The 20,922-nt window shown below is 47.9% G+C and overlaps 1 protein-coding gene across 7 annotated transcripts in view; it reads left to right on the top strand.

Moving 5' to 3' along the window:
• Positions 1-20,922, top strand: part of GRAMD2A (GRAM domain containing 2A) — a gene marked incomplete at its 3' end in the record, with an annotated part of 70,033 nt that overhangs the window by 37,940 nt on the left and 11,171 nt on the right. For all 7 annotated transcript variants that reach the window (XM_083475923.1, XM_083475920.1, XM_083475919.1 and 4 more), the window contains 6 exons: positions 5,139-5,234; positions 7,078-7,138; positions 7,904-7,976; positions 10,137-10,240; positions 13,974-14,072; positions 17,844-17,915. In XM_083475923.1, the coding sequence (XP_083332049.1) occupies positions 5,149-5,234; positions 7,078-7,138; positions 7,904-7,976; positions 10,137-10,240; positions 13,974-14,072; positions 17,844-17,915 (495 nt within the window). In that variant the 5' untranslated portion in view covers positions 5,139-5,148. The remainder of the gene's footprint in view (positions 1-5,138; positions 5,235-7,077; positions 7,139-7,903; positions 7,977-10,136; positions 10,241-13,973; positions 14,073-17,843; positions 17,916-20,922) is intronic.

Raw genomic sequence — 20,922 nt, forward strand, 5'->3', positions numbered from 1 at the left:
CCAAGGTGTTTGAGAACCAAGATCCACTGTAGGTGGGTTGTGTCCTCAGAGGTGCTGCACACACCAAAAGGGAAAGGGATTGCTGGTTTATTGACTGCAGGTCATGTTTGAGGTGACTTGTAGTTTGCAACCTGTCTTAGATGGAGATGAAGAGTCAGGTGTGCAGCCTGGAAGTCAGTGCTCCTGGATTCGCTGCTCTTGATGGAGAGGCACTTGGATGGAGTGGCCAGGAAGACTTTTTACCAGCTTCACTAGCTTACCAGCTACAGCCCTCTCTTAAAGGTGTAAAGGTAAAGGGACCCCTGACCATTAGGTCCAGTCGTGGCCGACTCTGGGGTTGCGGTGCTCATCTCGCTTTATTGGCTGAGGGAGCTGGCGTACAGCTTCCGGGTCATGTGGCCAGCATGACTAAGCTGCTTCTGGCGAACCAGAGCAGCGCATGGAAACGCCGTTTACCTTCCCGCCGGAGCAGTACTTATTTATCTACTTGCACTTTGACGTGCTTTTGAACTGCTAGGTTGGCAGGAGCAGGGACCGAGCAACGGGAGCTCACTCTGTCGTGGGGATTCGAACCGCCGACCTTCTGATCGGCAAGTCCCAGGCTCTGTGGTTTAACCCACAGCGCCATCCACGTCCTCTCTTGAGGAAGGAAGCCTGATCCATTCTTCTGCTTATCCTGCCACTTTCCCCCAGGGAAACCTGATCTTACCTCTGAATCAGGTTTTTATGGATTGACGTTTGCTCTGAATCAGCAACAAAGAGCAGATTTTCTTGGGGAAAGTGGTGAGGCAAATGAAAAACCTGCTCAGACTTGTGCTTTTCTGAAGATGGTTCAGAAACTTCACTTGGTACAGAATGTGCAGCAGGAATGCCGATAGGGGCCGACAGAGAGCCTAGACCAGGGGTCAGCAAATGTTTTCAGCAGGGGGCCGGTCCACTGTCCCTCAGACGTTGTGGGGGGCCAGACTATATTTGGGGGGGGGGGAATGAATGAATTCCTATGCCCCACAAATAACCCAGAGATGCATTTTAAATAAAAGCACACATTCTACTCATGTAAAAACACGCTGATTCCTGGACCATCTGCGGGCCGGATTTAGAAGGCGATTGGGCCGGATCTGGCCCCCGGGCCTTAGTTTGCCTACCCATGGCCTAGATGGGATGTGGCCCCTGAACTGGAAAAGGTTCCCCATATACTGTACATATTTTTAAAGTTTTCTGATTTTTGGAACAAAGCTGAGTTGGGGGCAGATAAGGAAGTGGGAACCACCTTCAGGAGTCTCTGTCTGACTCTGCTCGTCATGGACCATGGGCAATAGAGTCCACCTTCCTATCTCCCCCTTTTGCTCCGTGGAAGTTTTTCCTGGGTCTCAAACACAAGACAAAAGCTCTTTGACAGCTCTCCCTGGCACCATGCCTGGCTCCTACTGCAGGCTGGGCCTCGCTGTTTGGTTTTCTGGTGCCCTCTTCACCGTTCAGCCTCTCTTATCTTGAATGGTTTGTCTATTTTGGGCGATTCCTTCCCCTCTTGCAGAGCGTGAGTTGCAGCTCTTTCAAGGCAGCTTTGCCAGTCTCTCCAGTGGGATAACCTTTTGGCCCAACTGCTGTTTGCTTTGGGTTTTCCAAAAGCCTCTTGCTGACCTGGTTAACTGATAATCCAGGCTATTGCGAGAGAGATAAAGAGATACAGGCGGTGGCGGCAGCACTGTTACTCCAGGACTTAAGCAGCTGTGTAACAGGATAAATCTCCAAAGCCCAGTGGCTCTCTCACCTCTCTCTATACCTGATCAGTGTGGTGTGGTTTCAAGATCTTAGGGCCTTTTCTTTCTTTTATATATATATATATATATATAATTTTCTATTAGTTTTTTTTTTAACATATCATTTTCAGCAGTAATTAAACATACTTTTACATCTTATTCAAATTTTTGACTTCCATCGATCCTGTCTGAAAATTTTCCAGTCTAATCTCTCAGTATGCATTTCTTATCTTCCCTATTACATTTCAAACTCATAACCAATATCTCTATCTTTTTCTACTTTGTAACACTTTGTATATTTCTCCTTACAAAACTTCTTGTAGTCCTACTAGCGTAATTTGTTGATTACAGTTGCTCTTCAAATAATTCACATACTTCTTCCAATCATCTGTAAATCTCTGGTCCCGCAGATGTCAAATCCTTCCTGTCATTTTGTCCAATTCTGCATAGTCCATTAATTTCGTCTGCCATTCTTCTTTCGACGGAATTTCTTCTTGTTTCAAGATCTCAGGGCCTTTTCGAGCTGCCAGCCCTGGTTTGCAACAAAGCGTGGCGTGACCACATCCACACCAAACATTACAAAACAATATTATTCCACTTGGGCAGTCATGACGTCCCTCAATGAATCCTGGGAACCGTGGTTTGCTAAAAGTTGATAGGCGACCCCCTATTCCCCTCACAGAGCTACATTTCCCAGAGTGCCCAGGGAAGAGGGATTCCCAGCCTGGGAATTCTAGTTCTGTTGCAGGGAGGTGGATAAAGGTAAAGGGACCCCTGACCATTAGGTCCAGTCAACTCTGGGGTTGTGGCGCTCATCTTGCTTTATTGGCCAAGGGAGCCGGCGTATAGCTTCCGGGTCATGTGGCCAGCATGACTAAGCCGCTTCTGGCAAACCAGAGCAGCGCACAGAAACACCGTTTACCTTTCCGCTGGAGCAGTACCTATTTATCTACTTGCACTTTGACGTGCTTTCGAACTGCTGGGTTGGCAGGAGCAGGGACTGAGCAACGGGAGTTCACCCCGTCGTGGGGATCCGAACCGCCAACCTTCTGATCGGCAAGCCCTAGGCACTGTGGTTTAACCCACAGTGCCACCCGGTGTCCCTTATGGGGGGTGGATGGATAGGGGTCTCCTAATAACTCTCAGCACCTTTAACTACACTGCCCAGGATTCTTTGGGGCTAAGCCATGACTTTTGAAGTGGTATAACCGTGTGGCCCGCCAGGGGGCTGCATCCAGAACTGTTAGCCACAATCACATTCCCATACCTATGCCAAAGTTTTGTGCCACAAATCTCAAGTTGCACAGATCCTTGGTATAGTTATTGAGGGAATATCGGATATCAGGCGGGGTTGTAGTTAACGCAGCTGTTGCAGCTGACACCGGACTCTCGGTGTGCCTGTAGGGTTTTGCACTCTTTCCAAACAAGTCTTTGCCTTAGTGGCTGGTACATTTTTAGGTACATGAGGCAACTCCCATTTGCTTGTGTAAGGTGGAGGTGTGTCTACAGGTGGCCTGTGTGTGTGGCGGGGGGGGGGGGAGAGGTGAGGTGAGGGAGATTCCCTCTCCCCAGACAAGTATCTTTCTTTCCTAGGCAACAGGAAGACCCTTATCCCCTGTAGCTGAGGGACAGACCATCTGCCTTGCATGCAGAAGGTCTCAGGTCCAATCCCCGACAATCTCCAGGTTGGAAGAGACTCTTGCCTGAAACCCTGGAGAGATGCTGCCAGTCAGTGTATACAATACTGAACTAGATGGAGCAATGATGTGACTTGGTACAGTCATACCTCGGGATGAATACGCTTCAGCTTAAATATTTTTGGGTTGCGCTCCGCGGCGACCCAGAAGTAACGGAGCGCGTTACTTCCGGGTTTCGCCGCTCACACATGCGCAGATGCTTAAAATGACGTCATGCGCATGCGCAGAAGCGGCAAAACGTGAAGCGCAGTCGCACCTTACGTTCGCTTCAGGGTGCAAATGGGGCTCCGGAACAGATCCCATTCGCATCCAGAGGTACCACTGTATAAGGCAGCTTCCCCTATTCCTATATTCCTTCACCTCATTCAGCCAACATCTCTCCCCCTGCTTCCCTGACCACATTCAGCGGGTGCAGAATGCTGCAGCGAGGCTTCTAACGGGGTTTCTGCCATGGGAGCATATTCACCCAGTGCTTTTCCAGCTGCACTGGCTCCCGGTGGAGTACAGGGTCAGATTTAAGGTGCTGCTTTTGACCTTTAAAGCCCTTCACGGCCTAGGACCCTCGTACCTATGGGACCGCCTCTCCTGGTATGCCCCACAGAGAGCCCCAAGGTCCATAAATAGCAACACCCTAGCGGTCCCAGGCCCTAAGGAAGTTAGATTAGCTTCAGCCACAGCCAGGGCCTTTTCAACTCTGGCTCCGGCCTGGTGGAACGCTCTGCCTCATGAGACCAGGGCCCTGCAGGATCTGATTTCTTTCCGCAGGGCCTGTAAGACAGAGTTGTTCTGCCTGGCCTTTGGCATGGAGTCAATTTGATTCCCTCCCTCCCTTTCTTTTTTCTTTTCCTTCTCCTCCTGCGATGAGGCTACATTTTAATATTTTAATGTTTCAATATTTTAATATTGTATTTTAATTTTGTTTTTAAGTTGTAATCATTCAACTTGTTTTTATTATTGCTTGTAAGCCGCTCTAAGCCCGGCCTTGGCTGGGGAGGGCGGGGTATAAATAAAAATTATTATTATTATTATTATTATCTTAATCTCCCAGGTATGCTTCAAGAACAACGCTTGTAATGACTTAAACTCAGCCTAGTATTAGTGTGCTATTTATTGATTTTGTTTAGGTTTTGTTTTTTGTTAAATATGCCAATTCCCCTTTGAAACAGCGAGTGAATTCACCTTGGATAGAATAGATTTCCCTTCTGATTTATCTCTTTTGCCTGTGTTAACTCTTGGGGTACCTCCAGGTCCCAACAGCAAACGATCCCTGGAACTGAGTGTCTGGATTGCATGTGAGAATTGCAGGTGTGTGTGTACACTGCACACTTAGTAACTCTTGGCAGGTTTTGTGTCGCTGAACAGAACATGGGCTTCCAGCCGGGGCATTTTGTAACCTTGCTCTCTGTTAAGATCTAGGGATCTAGGCCCTAGTGGTCATGCATCTGCTTGGCATGCAGAATGTGTCCCAGGCCTCCGTTCCCAGGTGGGTCTGGGGAAGACCCCGCCCCCGCCGGAAACTCTGGACAGCTGCCATCCGTCTGCCTAGACACTTATGAGCTAGACGGGATAGTGGCTTGGCTGTGTCCTGTGTTATGTGCTACGATCACCACCTAATGGCTGCTTTTTCGCTTGGGATACAACTTGTATTATTCTGTGTCTCCCTTCCTTTCTTTTTCTGCAGCACGAAACCAATGCATGAGAAAGCAGGGCTCATGCACAGCCTGGACAAACTGGAGGCATTACACAAGGAAAAGAGCTTGGATTCTCCAAATGGCAGGTGAGTGCGGTTGCATTTATTTACGTTTTGCTTTGCTTTTTAGAGGGACTGAGTTCATCTCTCTCTCTCTCTCTCTCTCTCTCTCTCTCTCTCTCTCACACACACACACACACACACACACACACACACACCACATTGCTTTCCCTTCCCTTTCTGCTGGGATCATATCTAATAGCTACCATCTGGGTGTTTATAAACTGGGCTCAGCTGACATTAGCCGTCAATCTGATGTGCTCTTACTTGGGAGAGAGCCCCATTCAAGCGCATGCTTAGGATGACACTTCAGCTGTAAGAAGTCAACACAAAGGGCCGAAATAAGTGTAACATTAATTGCAGGAATGTGATTGGGTGTTTAGCTTTCGTATAAATGTTGTGTTTCAGCTGCGGGGAGGCAGCACAGGATCATGACCCTGGCACACAGGGAAGGAGAAATCAATCCTTCTTCCCCATGCTTCATTACCATTCTGCCCTGCCACCAGAATTGGGCTGCCCTGGGAGGGGAGCCTCTGTAGAGCTAATACAGAATATAGGGCTGTCGCTGGCTACTGTTCACAAGGTGTATGTCTGGATCCACATCCTGTGTGTCCACCACCCACATGTTCCCTATGTACACACCCTAGAGATTTAGGATCTTTTGCTGGAGTCAAAATGCGCATTCCTTACTAATGGGTGTTTTTACTCATGACCTTGTGCCTAAGAAAGGAGTTCACGCACCAGGAAAGAAAGAACGGTTGGTTTGTTACATGAAATAAAGGAGGCAGCGTACACAGATGCTGCTTTTGACAGCCTGGTTGCACATAAACAAGCAGGGAGTCATACACAGTACAGACACACCTTAGATCTAAAATGGATCCCTAGCTACCCAATTGCCTGGAGAGTAGGCGCAGCAATCTTCCACAGACCCATGCTAAAGAAGGAAGAGGAAGGGGGAGTGTGTACCTGTCCTGAAGTAAGCGGAATGTAAGTTAGGGGTCAGAGATCTCTGCCTTCCTTGCGAGAGTTATGTGGCCCCCGTTAATATCCTGTACAAACAAGGCTCCAGCATCTCTCTCACCTGTTCCCTGGTCCAGTGAAGCTGGTGGAGCTTGTGAACTACCCAACCATGCAAATCTGAAGTTTAAAATACCATTTGAGGGCAAATGTAACTACGAAGAGGAGAAGGGTCTTCGTGGATGCATGTGTGTCACAACACCTTGATGCCGCTTTTTAAAATTTCCTACAAATTCTTAGTGGCTTGCTATTTTCTTTGACGTGGAAAAGGACACAGCCCTCGTGAGATATGACTAACAGGAAACATACAGATAACCTGTTAGTCATTTCTCACGAGGGTGATGTCCTTGCAACTTCAAACGTCTCTTTACTTTTGGGAGGAAGATTCCATTGTCTACGCGGAACCGGTTTCTTTCTTACAGAAGGTGATAGCGAAACATAGCCGGTATAACCTAGGATTAGTGTGATAATCTTTTACAGTAAGGGTTGGGGGGGCAGAATTAATAACCTGCCTTTTCAGCACGATTCGGTCAAACAGAACAAAATGCAGCATAAAAAGGAATAGAAAGCAGAAAGACGGAACAGCAGCCAAAAGAATTGATTAGGTAAACTGAACTTCATAAGCCTGTCCTGAAAGTGCAGGTCTTTTAAAGCCCATCTTAAAAGAACCAAGACCTCTAATTTGGCAGACCTCAGTAAGTCGATTATGTTTGCAGACCCCAGAATGCCCTCTTGGCAGCCACCACCAGCCTAATTGAGTTTTGAGCGGGATCTTGATAAAAGTGCAGGGTGTTTTTTTGTGTGGGTATGGCCGTAGGGATGCCCATCCGTGGAATCTCCCTTTGTCTTCCAGCCTGCACCTGAGTGATGCCATCAAGGAGGAGGAGCTAAAGAAATGCCGCAGCGAAGTCACGGTGAGTTGGGGCGGGGCAGGGTGCTGGTTTCCAGGACTCTGCAGCCACTGCCCTTGGTCAGGGGCAAACCGTCTGGCCGGATTCTGCTTGCTTTTCCCTTGTAATCTTCCCCCCCTGCTGGACTGAAAGCTGCCTCTTGCATCCTGGTCCTGCTGCTCCACCGTCTGCTCTTAGCTTAAACTTCACAGGAACTCTGGCCTAGTGACACCTGCTAGATACAGTATTTACCTTTTATGGGCTCTCTCCATGCATGCTTTTATTGTTATCGTCACTGACTTCACTCTTCAGGTGCCCCATGGCGGGGGGCGGGGAGGTGTCTAAATAATTGTTAGGCATTGCAGAAGGAAACAAGCTTTGAGCGGACAGCGCAGGAATAGTCATCTTTCCATATAAAGCAGGAACGTTTTCCAGCCCAGGGGCCGCATTCCCTTCGGGGCAACCTGCTGAGGGCCACATGTCAGTGTGGGTGGGCCAGAGACAAAAGGAGGCGGAGCAACAAATGTCATTGTTACCTTTGTGCAGTAGGCTAATGGGTTTTACTTCCCAGCACTTTACTATCCGGACAGTGTGTTCTTTGTCTCTTTTCTGAGCTCTTCATAACGGGTCCTGGGAGGAGGAGGACATGATGAGGAGGATTTAAGTGAAAAGGCTGTGGTCAGAAAACCTGTGGTCAGACTATTTTGCCCAATATCTGCCTGCTGCCAGTACACTCGGGCGTCACCTCTTTGATATCCCTAGCTCTTTTTATGTCTTTTTTTTGTCTAGCCTCCAAATAAATACAACTCTCAGTACCACAAGTTGTTCAAGGACATCCCTACCGAGGAGAGTGTGCTGAAAGGTGAGTGGTAAACATTGCTTAAAGGGAGGAAGTGAATCATAGAGTTGGAGGGTAGTATTGGAGGCTGGCTACTCTGGCCTGGCGGTTCATTTCTGGACGAGGCTCTCAACAGCTAGAGGCATTCCGGCTGAAGCCACCTCCTAGAGGGCAACCTTAGCCCAGAGTGTCTAACCCGCCTGGTTTTCTGAAGGCCAAACTCGATGCGACACAATAAATGTAATGAGTAGTCGCTCGAATGCTTTTTGAAAAGTAAATTGCAGGAGCCACATGGACCTGGATCTTGGAATGGGGGCTTGGGGTTGCCAGCTTTGCCCATCACTGTGTCCCCATTGGAGCAGGGGGTGAACCTCAATTTGCCTTGTTGGTGAGAAAGAAGTTCCAAAGTTCTAAATAACAGACGCATTACCAAAAAGCGTTCGATAATGTGTCTTGGCAGTTTTTGATAAAGAGTATGGAAGCAATGGGGATGGAGGGATCACTTATGAAGGGCATAAGAGCTATATATTCCAACCAAACAGCTAAATTGATTGTCAATAACAATTTGACTGAGTCATTCGATATTGCGAAAGGAGCGAGACAGGGATGCCCTCTATCCCCCTTGCTGTTTATAATGGCGCTAGAGGTGATGGCAAATAGGGCGAGGGAAACATCGGAAATACGCGGAATTAAAATTGGGTCCAAGGAGTTTAAATTGAAGGCATATGCGCACGATTTAGTATTATCTTTAGAGGAACCTCAAACCAGTGTTGGCAAAGTATTGGAAGAATTGGAGAAATTCGGAAAATTATCAGGATTCAAATTGAACAAAACAAAGACTAAAATGATGGTGAAAAATTTGGAGAGGAAGATGATAGAGCAACTAGAACAAAAATATGAAATCAAAGTAGCAAAGTTCCAAATAACAGGGCTGAGGAAACTTTGGTCCGTGGGCCAGTCTTGACCCATCAGGAAGTCCAAGCTGACCGTTGAGGCCATTTCCTCCAAATCAAACCCACCTTCCAATCAGCTGGTGTCACTGGGGGGCAACAGCTGATGGGGTGCTGCTTTTCCAGCAAGTCCCCTTGGGGGAATGTGATGGTGAAGCAGACTCTGCCCCATGGGGGAGCTTTTGACCACTGGGTGGGACCACCCACCTATCAGTGTCCTGATGCCATCATGACACCACCCATCTGTCAGAGTAAATCTACAGTGGTGGGGAAAGATAAAGATCTGATTCCTGCCTCCTGTAGAATAATAACAAGACCTTCCTTAGAACTAACAGAACATCATAAAGTAGTACAGGTGAAACTCGGAAAATTAGAAGATTGTGGAAAAGTTCACTTATTTCAGTAATTCAACTTAAAAGGTGAAACTAATATATGAGATAGACTCATGACATTCAAAGCAAGATATGTCAATCCTTTATTTGTTATAATTGTGATGTTTATGGCGTACAGCTGATGAAAACCCCAAATTAACAATCTCAGAAAATTAGAATATTAAATGAAATCAGCAAAACAAGGACTGCAAATAGAGAAATATTGGACCTCTGAGAAGTAGAAGCATGCACATGTACTCAGTACTTGGTTTGGGCCCATTTTGCATCAATTACTGCCTCAATGCGGCGTGGCATGGATGCTATCAGCCTGTGGCACTGTTAAGGTGTTAAGCTGAATTACTGAAATAAATGAACTTTTCCACAATATTCTAATTTTCCGAGTTTCATCTGTAGGCAAGTTTCAAGTTCCCCTCCATTGTGCCTTTTACAGTGGTACCTCGGGTTACATACGCTTCAGGTTACATACGCTTCAGGTTACAGACTCCGCTAACCCAGAAATAGTACCTCGGGTTAAGAACTTTGCTTCAGGATGACGACAGAAATCGCGCGGCGGCAGCAGCGGGAGGCCCCATTAATTAGCTAAAGTGATGCTTCAGGTTAAGAACACTTTCATGTTAAGAACGGACCTCCAGAATGAATTAAGTACTTAACCCAAGATACCACTGTATTTTATTTGTAACCCCAGTGGCATATTCCGAATCTCCTTTCGTTTATGTACAGCCGCTGCCACCAGCAGGGTGCATTGAATCTAGACTGGGGGCAAACTGCTTTGGGAGGTGATGTTTCCCCCCTGCGAAGCAGGACTAGCACACCCTTTCACACGATGCCTTTTCTCTTTGCAGTCTGCTCCTGCGCTCTCCAGAGAGACATCCTCATCCAAGGCCGCCTCTACATCTCCCCAAACTGGCTCTGTTTCTATGCAAACCTTTTTGGGAAGGATATCAAGGTGAGTCAGTAAACATTAGCAGACTAAAAGAGGAGTGTGTTCGATGGAGATCAAATGAAGTGGCGACAGTAATAAAAACCACCCACCAAATGATTGAGCACAGGAAAGTCTGCCTACTTGCTTTTTCAAACCTGTTGGCCAGTCAAACATTGATTGCAGCATTGGAGGTGCCTTCTCCAAGTGTTGCCTCTCAACTGCAGCATCTCAAATGTAGCACAAGTTCCCGGGGGGAATCTGATATCTATGCTTGGAGCTGCTGGCTGCAGGGTGGGGGGGAAAGCCCTTTTTAAAAGTAAATATTTATTTTGGTTAGTTTTCCAAATTATTACAAATCTGTCCGAATTACTTTAATTTAATACAATTTCTTAAAACCAGGTTTCCAACTTCTGTTGCAAACATATGCCCATCTCTTCCTCATGTTGCCACATCTTCTCATCTTTAATTTCCATTTCAGTCGTTACTTGTTGTTGTCCATTCTTACAGCAGCCATATTTTCCTCCTCACAGACAGCAGCTCTGTCATCTCTTATAAATACAAAATCCATTTTTGCGTGTGCAGTCTTTCGTAATCCTCATGCTGTCTCAAACCTTGAGTGCTGGAAGAGTTGAATATTATCTTCCTTTGTTCATTCTTTGTAGCACATTCAATCTAAGGTCCCAGGGTGTGATGTTTGCCAAATGTTTACATTCCCACTTCCACTGCCCACCCCTTAGATACAGGCCCTTGACCCCACATGGTTTTGGGGCAGAGACTGCCTGTATGCTTGACAGGTGCTCTGAACTTCGGGTGCCCCGTGGGCTTGGCCCTAGAGGCAATCCTGTTCCTCAGCTTCTTTAATTCTGACAGGAGGCCCAACTCTGTCTCTGCTCCGAGCTCAGAACACCACTTGGGTCGCTAGAGGCCACCTCTGCTACCTGAAGACCTGAGCTGAGATTGGCTTTTGGGATGCACACCAGCTTGCCTCTGCCTATAGCTGCAGATTTGGGATCTCACTCTTCTGAGCGTGACTCCCCACTCGCCATGGCAAAGGGGCAAGCAAGATGGTTGAGCCCAGCTTTCTAAGGTGCAAGGACATCTTATGGAAACAAATGTCACTTTTTTGTTTTGTTTTAAATCCTCAAAGCAAGCTGCTTTGGAGGCAAGGCCTGTGTCTGTGGCATAAGAGAAACCATAGCTGAATCTGATAACAGTGCAGAATTCCTGCTGCTCTCCTTGATTTACAGTTCTGGGGTTATCTGGTAAACACTGCCGTTGATGGGTAACGCTCGTCCATATTTAGAACAGACTTCCTTAAAATGGTGCCGAACGGCTGAATTATTTATATCCTGAGCGCTACCTATTTAAATAAACATTGCTCAGGAAGAAGGCTGCTTCCAACTCCACAACGTTCAGCCCATTTAGCAGGACTCTTCTGTCGTTACATTGCAATTTATCTAACTGCAGCCTTGAACTTTTCCCTCCGACTGTTTATTTTCGTTAGATTGAGGGTCATGTCCACAATCCGTGGCAAGTTCTTCTTTCTCCCTCATGTGCTAGGCGCTAAGTAAAGGAGATGGCTTTTCTGCCTTGATGTCAGGAGCCAGTCAGGAATAGCTCAGCAATAAAAACAACAACACGGGAGTCAGTGAAGTTAACTCTTTATTAGAAGAAACCCAAACAGCGCAGGCCTAGTGATCACACCAGCTCTTCCCAGTAGGTCTTGCCCCAATGAGGCAGTTGCGAGGCCTGAAAGTCCCCACCTTCCCACCGCTCTCTGAGGCTCCTCCCCCAGCAACCTAAGGCTCCATCATTTTATCTCTCGTTGCTCCTCCCTCTTCATTTCTCTGTGTGTTCTGGGAGACCAGGGGGAAAGGGAGCTGGTCACAGCGGGAGGGGGAGACTCCCTGGCTTCTTCAGCAGCCTGCCTCATCTCTGTCTCCTGGCCCCACTCCTCTCCTGCCTCTGATTCTGCACCACTCTCTGCCACAGCCTCTTCCTGCTCACGAAACCCTGTTGCCTCTTCAGCTTCTGATACCTCCTTCTTCCAGTCTTCTCCCTCTGACCATACATTTGTTGTCCCACCATCAACCCCCTGTCTCTGAGCTTCTTCCCCTGGGGGTTCCCCAGCTAGTGTCTCCCACCAACACTCTGCATCCAGCCTGCCCATGACACTTGAGAGTCTTCCTAGGCCTTTTGTTTTATGTTGAAGGCCGGGTACATTTGCTTCATGCCAGTCCCTCCCTTACTGCATCTTTTGTGCTTGCTCTGACCCAGCATAATGACAGCTGTACAAACCCAACGGAGGAGAGAGGGAACCTTGCCCTGGGAAAGACTTGGCCCCTTTCTTGTTCTAATCTCAGCTGTTTCCCTGGGGCTGATATGTCACTGCCCTGCACCCACAGGCTGCTGCAAGGGGCTCCCTGACAACAGCAATGCCTGCTGGGGCCCTTTGCCTGCCAGGGCTTCTGCTGTGGGTCCCCAGCAACTTCATTCGTGGCCACTGTCCTAATTCTTCTCAAACGCAATGGTCTGAAAATTGCACCATTACAGAGCATTTGGAGATAATAATAATAATAATAATAATAATAATAATAATAATAATAATAATAATAATGGCCCTGCCATGAAACCTGGCATCCAGCACATGCTTATTTATAGCAATTCTTGGTCCCCCCCCCCAGGATATATAGCAATCTGCCTCTGCACTGTGTCAGACTATTGATCTATCTAGCTCTGGGCCATCTACATCTGCAGCAGCTGTGCAAAATTTGGGAAAGGGGCCTTTCTCAGTTCTTCCTGAAATGGGGGCCTTCTGCCTGCTCTGCCACTGAGCTATGTGGCCTTTTCCTGCAGCTTGGAATTACTATAAGAAGTTGCATAACCGATTTCATCAGAGCCCATGATGGGGCAGGAAACGTGTACTGCAGGCAAGAGCAATTATCTGATGCCTCATTTCAGCCTCTGCAGTGCCTTCTGTTTCATCTGTTCACAGCCTGAGTATTTCTAGCCTTTATTGACAGTGAGCAGAATGTGGGTAGGAAAAAGCTACTCATGGGTTGTTGTTGTTGTTTTTAAGCACCAATGTTTGACTGGCCGATAAGGTTAAAGAAGCAAGTAGACAGACTTTTTTGCTTGCAAGCATTTGATGGGTGGTTTTTTTAAAGGTGCCCCATATTCCCCTCAACAAAACTACAATTCCCATCCTGGTTTTAACAGCCAGTCCCTCTTCCCAGGGAACTCTGGGAATTGTTGCTCTCTGAGGGGTCTCCTCACAACTCTCAGCACTCTGGACAAACCACAGTTCCCAGGATTCTTTGGGAGACGCCACAAATATTTAAAAACTTTTGGATGGCAGGAGCTGTTTGATAGTGGAATGAACTCCCTCGGAAGGGGTTGGACTCTTTTCCTTGGATATTTTAAAGCAGAAGTTGGATGGCCATCTGTCGTGGGTGCTTTAGTTGAGATTCCTGCCTTGCAGGGGGTTGGACTAGATGACTATCGGGTCCCTTCCAACTCTACAGTTCTGTGATGCTAGGAAAGTGATAGGAAACGACTTTAAATGCATAGTGCAAATGGGGTCTTACTTCCAGTTGCGCAAGCCTCCTCTCGTGGCTTGTTTGCAGACTGAATATGGTTAGGACTTGGGTGATGATTCTGCAACCAGAAATTAATGACCCAGGGAGTTATCTTGCGCGATCCCATGACTTCAGCTCTTGGCTCGCGCACAAACTACATCCATTCTTCTCCGTTTCAGGTCGTCATTCCTGTTGTCTCTGTCCAGCTGATAAAAAAGCACAAAACGGCTCGCCTGTTGCCGAATGGACTTGCTATCACCACCAATGCCAGCCGAAAGGTAAGTGACACAGGCAAAGATCTGTACTATTTGAGGTCAAAGCTGTGAACATTTTCACCTATAAATACTTGGCCTTTTAGCCTCTGCAGCAATAAATCTGCTGTGTTTGGGGGTGGGGGTCAGGGACATTAAATGCCCATGTGCAGATATCCCATGTAATCTGCACCTAGGAATGTACGGAGTTGCCTTATGGCCCCGCCCACTCCAGGCCTGCAGCTTCTGATAGGTTACTCCCAAGGGAATGTGGCCCTAGACAGAAACTGGCCTAAGGAATGGGAGCTTGTGACATTCCAGGCGTTGTTGTGTTCCAGCACCTATCAGACCCAGCCTTCATGACCAACAGCTAGGGATGATGGGAGTCGTAGTTCAACAGCCTCTGGAAAGCCACAGATCAGCCACCCTGGCTTTGAGCCTTGGGTCTGCAGCGCAAATCAAGACCTCTCCACATTTCTACCCAGCCCTTCAGAACTCCCCCGGTGCGAATCGTGTCCCTGTACGATGTTGGGTTCAGTCCCAGCCTGCCCTCTTCATGGGTTACGCCAACTCGGAAAGGAACGGGAAGTTGCTGGTTGTTTCAGCAGAGTCTAGTAGGCTCCACATCAGCAGCTAGCAGGTTCTAGTACACTTGAGGCACCCATTGACTTTTACTGGTGAAAGCTTATGCAAATAAACCTGTTCGCCTTAGATGTGTCATGCAATTCCCCCCCACTTCATGTCCTTGGCATTTAGGTCTGGAGGCAACGATTTCCCACTCAGTACTTATACTGTATATGTTTTTTGTGTGTAAAAACCTGCTGCGTTGTTAATTATTATCTAGTGCCCTTTACTCCTTGTGTCACATCGGGGATGGAGAACCTGTGGCTCCCTGGATGTTGACTCATCAGCCCCAAGCAGCATGGCCCAAGGATGAATCGAGCTGTAATCCAGCTTCTGGAAGGGCCACAGCCTGCCCATCCCTGCCCCACATGAAGGGATTGCCAGCGCTTCTGCGGTCACTGTTTCCTCACCTTTGGTTCTGCTAGCACACCCTCTTGAAGGCTGATGGTCCTCCTTGCATCGCCTTGATATTGATCCTTCCTCAAATCTTGTGCCTTGTTGAGTTCAGTTGATATCTTGTTTGAGAGGAGGGAGCTGGAGCTCCCATCTTCAGCCTGTTCGTGCACAATGTACCCACCTGCTCCCTGTGGCCAAGTGTGGCACTAGTTTTGCCACCCTTTTTTGGACAGGGTGTGTGTGAGAAGGGTGCTCAGAGCACAGAGGGCAGGGGGAAAGGGAGATGGAACTACTAGAAATGTGGCATCTATCTCCGGTGAGAGCAGGCGCTCACAATATTTATTTGTTTAAAACAGGCTTGGGACTCCCAATGCCCACCAGCCCCTGCCAACATCAGGGATTTGGGGAACTGTAGTACTACAGCTGGGGCAGGGAGTTTGGGTGTAACCTTCGACGCCTCCCTTTCCATGGAGGCGCAGATTGCAGCTACAGCAAAGGTGGCCTTTTTCCATCTCCGCCACATTAAGCAGTTGGTCCCTTACCCTTCTCGCCCTGATCTGGCCACAGTGATCCATGCGACGGTCATCCCCAGGCAGGATTATCGTAACTCACTCTACACGGGGCTGCCCTTGAAGCTGACCCAGAAACTCCAGCGGGTACAGAATGCCACGGCGAGGCTCCTTACGGGGTCCTTGCTGCGGGATCACATTCATCCAGTGCTTTACCAACTGCACTGACTCCCGGTGGAGTACAGGGTCAGGTTTAAGGTGCTGGTTTCGACCTTTAAAGCCCTATGCGGCCTAGGACCCACGTACCTACAGGACCGCCTCTCCTGGTATGCCCCGCGGAGGATACCAACACTCTGGAGGTCCCAAGTCGCAAGGTGGTTAGATTGGTCTCAAGTAGGGCCAGGGCCTTTTCAGTACTGGCCCCAACTTGGTGGAACGCTCTGTCACAAGAGACTAGGGCTCTGCGGGACTTGACATCTTTCCGCAGGGCCTGCAAGACAGAGCTGTTCTGCCTGGCCTTTGGTTTGGACTCAGTCTGGCCCTTATGTTTCCCTCCCCTTACGGTTTTGATCTATGGGCTACTTTTAAAACGAGGCTGCATTTTAAATTGCATTTTAACCTGCATTTTAAATTGGTTCCCCCAACCATTATGTTTTTATTGTAATTTTACTGGTGTTAGCAGCCCTGAGCCCAACTCTGGCCAGGGAGGGTGGTGTATAAATAAAAATTATTATTGTTATTATTCCTCCAAATGTTCCTGAACTGTCTGGGCTTTCTGAGGTTCATGGGAGTTGTAGTCCACCCACATCTGGAGGAGCAGAGGTTCCCCATGCCTGCCAGACAACAACTGACGGGACACATGTCCCCCATGCCTGGTCTGAAAACATTCTAACCCTGCCTTTCGATTAAGAAAAAGTTGAGTTTTGTGGCAACAGCTTACGATTCAGAATAAATAACATGAAACAATGTCCATAAAATTGCACAGCAACTTGAGCACAGGAAATGAAGGCTACGCCTCTGGTTGAAACCCTAGAAGAGCAGGGGTGGATGGAATGTGGTTTTTCGAACTAGGCATGTTCACCACGGCTAAATGAACTTTTGCTATTTTGGCAGCCGCCTGATGGGTTTTCCAAAACTGAAACCCATGAAACTCTTCCAGATGCATGCGTGGCTTCCATTTCAAGCCACCCATTGCGGGCGGGCTGCTGGCATTTCAGAAAGAGGCCCCAGGAGGCCTGGCGTAATGCAGCCTTGCTTCTGGAGCCTTGCTGGGTCTGCCGGAGTCTCATCGCAGGCTCAGTGAGCCCTGGTGATGTCCTTGCAGGGCAGCTGGTTACAACAGTCCCTTGGGGGTAGGTGACAAAGGTGGCAGGTAGTCATGGGCCTATTGCTACTTGGGTTGTTGTGAGGATAAAATAGAGGGGAGCATGTTCCCTGAGCTCCCTGTGTGATAGGCACCATTAAAAATAGAATAAATAAGGTCTTCTCTCCACCAGAGCACTATGACAACACTTTAGCCCAGGGGTCAGCAAACTTTTTCAACAGGGGGTCGGTCCACCGTCCCTCAGACCTTGTGGGGGGTCGGACTATATTTTGAAGGGGGGAAAATGAATGAATTCCTATGCCCCACAAATAACCCAGAGATGCATTTTAAATAAAAGCACACATTCTACTCATGTAAAAACACACTGATTCCCAGACCATCTGCAGGCCGGATTTAGAAGGCGACTGGGCCAGATCCGGCCCCCGGGCCTTAGTTTGCCTACCCGTGCTTTAACCTGTCATGGCTTTCCCCCAGAGAATCCTGGGAAGTGTAGTTTGTTAAGGGTGCTGAGAGTTGTTAGGACTCAGTGAGAAACCATTCCCAGAGGTCTTTGGGAAGAGGGATTGATTATTAAGGCACTCTGGGAATTGTAGGTATGCAAGGGGAATAGGGAGTCCCCTAACAACTCTCAGCATCCTTAACAAGCTACACTTTCCAGGATTCTCTGGGGGAAGCCATGACAGGTCAAAGTGATATCATAGCGCTTGAAATGTTTGGGGTGGATATGGCCTGTATAAAAGGTTCTGTGAAGCCTCTGAAGCTTGCAGGCTTACCAGTTCTTTGCAAGTGCCCTCTGAAGGGGGCATGTTAATATCCGTGTGTGTGTGTGTCTGTCTTTGTCTTTAAACGTGCAAATGCTGAATCAGCCTGGCCAGCTGCCGTGCTTCAAACTTTGCTGCTTGCACCATGATTATTCACTGCTCCTGATTTTTGTTTTGTTTCCAGTACATCTTCGTGTCCCTGATCTCTAGAGACAGCGTGTACGATGTGCTGCGGAGAGTCTGCACCCACTTGCAGGTACTTCCACTCCCTCCCTGACAGCCCTCATGGTATCACTTAAAAGAATTGGTCAGCTGGTCTCAGCAAAGGGTCAAAAGATCCAGGTTATGGAGGAGCTCGCTTTTAAAAGCCTGTCCGTTGCGATGGTCCTTGGGGGTCCTGCCATTTAAGTTGAGAGGTTGGTGGCAACAAGAAGGGAGAGGGTTTTCTTGGTGGTGGCACCCCCAGGTATGGAAATCTCTCCCTGCTATCCTTTCCGTTGCCAGGCAAAACCCTTCTTATTATACCATACCTTAAAAAACCAAAAAGCATTTCTGCTATTTGATGGTTTTGGATTTATAGAATTATATTCTGAATTGTGGTATTGCCGTTAATTTGATTTCGCAAGCAACAATTTTGTAAAAACTTAAAAAGCAAAATCAATGTTTTGTTATAAATGTTATATAGGATTCAAAAAGTTACAGGATTTGAAAACAAAAGGAGAGATTACTGAGTAGGGATCACTTACTGCATGTAGCCCTTTTGCAGTCATTATAGCCATGGGGTTTTAAAAAAAATCTTACACATGAGTTTCCACATTAATGGCTTCCCCAAAACTGTTGCCCAAGGTGAGTTGCCTCTGTCTAATAGAAGGGCTAGCTTTGAAAGCATGGCACTTTGATTAAGCAGAGCTGGGAGACCTGCTGCCGCAGGATGCCTCCCATTATCCCAACAATTATCCACACTGAATGGGATTCCAACAAAGATTTGAAGGGCCAACTAAAGGCTGTTTTTGTCTATTTGCCACTCCTCGTAAGTTTGTGAGCCATGTCTGTACGAGGCAGCTCTCTCTCTCCATCCTGGGTAAAAAGTAAGTGGGGATCACTTTGCAGAAGCAAAAACAACTATTTTAAAACTCAGGTTTTATCCCAAGACTCTTCCCCCACTTCCCTCTCATGATACCCAGAGAGGAACACACAGAGTCCTGTAATCTTGAGAGAGAATCAGGAGTTGGTGGCGATGGCATCTTGCGGGATGCCTTAAGAACCCAATGTTTGGGTTGCACTGGCCTGAAGGTCTGCTTTCGGTAGGTAACTAGGCAATTAACGCTCTAAAAGCCTGTCTGATATGTCTGCAGTACATTTCGTTCCTTGCTCGGCCGGCAGAAAGAGAGGGGGGCATTTGGCTAACATTTTGTCCTTCCCTCCTTGCTTCTTAGCCGGCCTGTCTCTCAAACGGGCACTGCGCCATTTCCTCACTTCACAATCGGTAGTCATAGGACGTGAATTAGATAACTCTCGTCACAAGCTTCAGCCGGATCTATTTCTGGCCGGTGTTGTGGCAGAGGAGCAGATCGTCTTACTGGGATCTTAGGATCAGCCCCTCGCCCCTCCCAAGCAGTCCTAGGGTGTTTTTGTTCAGGGAAAACTCTCCTGGATGAGGCTTTCGTTTGGAGGTTTTCTTGAAATACAGCCAGGCCTTTCATGACTACAAAAGCATGCTAGCTGGGTGACAGAATGCACGGGAGACACTTTAAAACGCCTTCTGAAGGACAAATATTACTTTTCCAACTTTGCCCTTGATGGCCATGTGAGTGCATGGAATTGTCATGTTGTAAACAAAATCTGCCCTTTTTCCCTTATGGGTGTATAGAGTCCTTACGTGGGTTCCCTATTGGTAGGAGAAACCAGAGGCCAACCAGAGAATATTGAGAAGCAAAGCAGCTAGTAAGCCTGATCTTTATTAAAGCTGTTGCAACAGGGTGCTCCCCTCACACGCAGGAGGACGGAGGAGGACCCAGAACCAAGGTGTGTCTGCCCTTATATAGACATTTTAAATTCCCTGCCCTGGAGCTCAAGACCACCCCTCCACACATCATACATACATCACAGAAGCGGTGTAACCCAAGACCACCCCCCACAAACATCATACCTACATCACAGAAAAGGTGATCTACAACAGAAATTTGAATGTTGTTGTTTTTCCTGTCTGCCAGGTTATCTGATAATGCCTTATCTGATTGCCTTTCCTGGTAGTCTGCCCATTCCTTTGAAATGGTGATTACCCAATTCCTGCCCTCCCTCCTTGCAGAGAAAACATTTGGTCAGTTTGGGAGTCAAAATGGTTTCAGGACCTGTTCTGCTCCAGACATGGGGTCCACATATCTATGTTTGTGCTTGGCTGGTACATTTATGAACATTTATTATATATATAAGACCTTAAATTTATTATTTTGTTTACAACAGTCAAACCACCGGACCACCTTTGGCCCCACTCACACCACCCATTTAAAGCACATGACTCCCCCCCCCCAAGAATCTTGGGAGCTGTAGTTTTCTAAGGGTGCTGCGTATTGCGGCTCTGTGAGGGGCAAATTACAGTTCCAGGGATTATTTGGGGGAAGCCACGTGCTTTAAATTCATGGTGTGGATGGAACCACATCGCTGTGCGTGGCAGTGGCTCTCTGGGGTCTTACGAAAAGGGGGTTCCGATTCTCTGGTCCTCCTAACTCAGGAATGGGGAACCCTTTTCAGCCATTTTTTGCCTTGTGGACATTCGGGGGGGGCATAGGAGCCAACTCCTAGGAGCCGAGGTCCCTTTGGTCCCCCCAATAAAAAAATTGAGGGGGTTTCCCCCCAAGTTAATTGCCATTGCCATTCAAATGGTATGCGTGTGCTGCATCTTGTGATCAATTGTGCAGGGTGGGGTCTGCCAGCCCCCCCCAATATTTTATTCAAGTTAGCACCCCTGGGGGGCAGACAGGCACATGCAAATGGTTTGTGTGGCCAGAGGCAGAAGAGGGTGGAGTAACCAATTCATTGCAGCACCTTGTAGAGCAGCCAAGCACTGCAGCTACAGGAATAAGTCAGATTTCGGCTCACACACGCCCTCTCTCCAGAGGCATAGCTCAAGGATCCATGTCAGCCAGGAAACAGCGCTCAGGAAAGTCATGGTGCAGGGTTGGGAGAGGTGTGGCCGGCGAAGGGTGCTTGCGATCTGAGGAGAGACCTAGAGGGCCACCTGCAGAGGCCTGGAGGGCCACATT

The sequence above is a fragment of the Podarcis liolepis genome, assembly GCF_965112155.1.
Source record: "Podarcis liolepis genome assembly, chromosome: 14".
Lineage (NCBI taxonomy): Eukaryota > Metazoa > Chordata > Lepidosauria > Squamata > Lacertidae > Podarcis > Podarcis liolepis.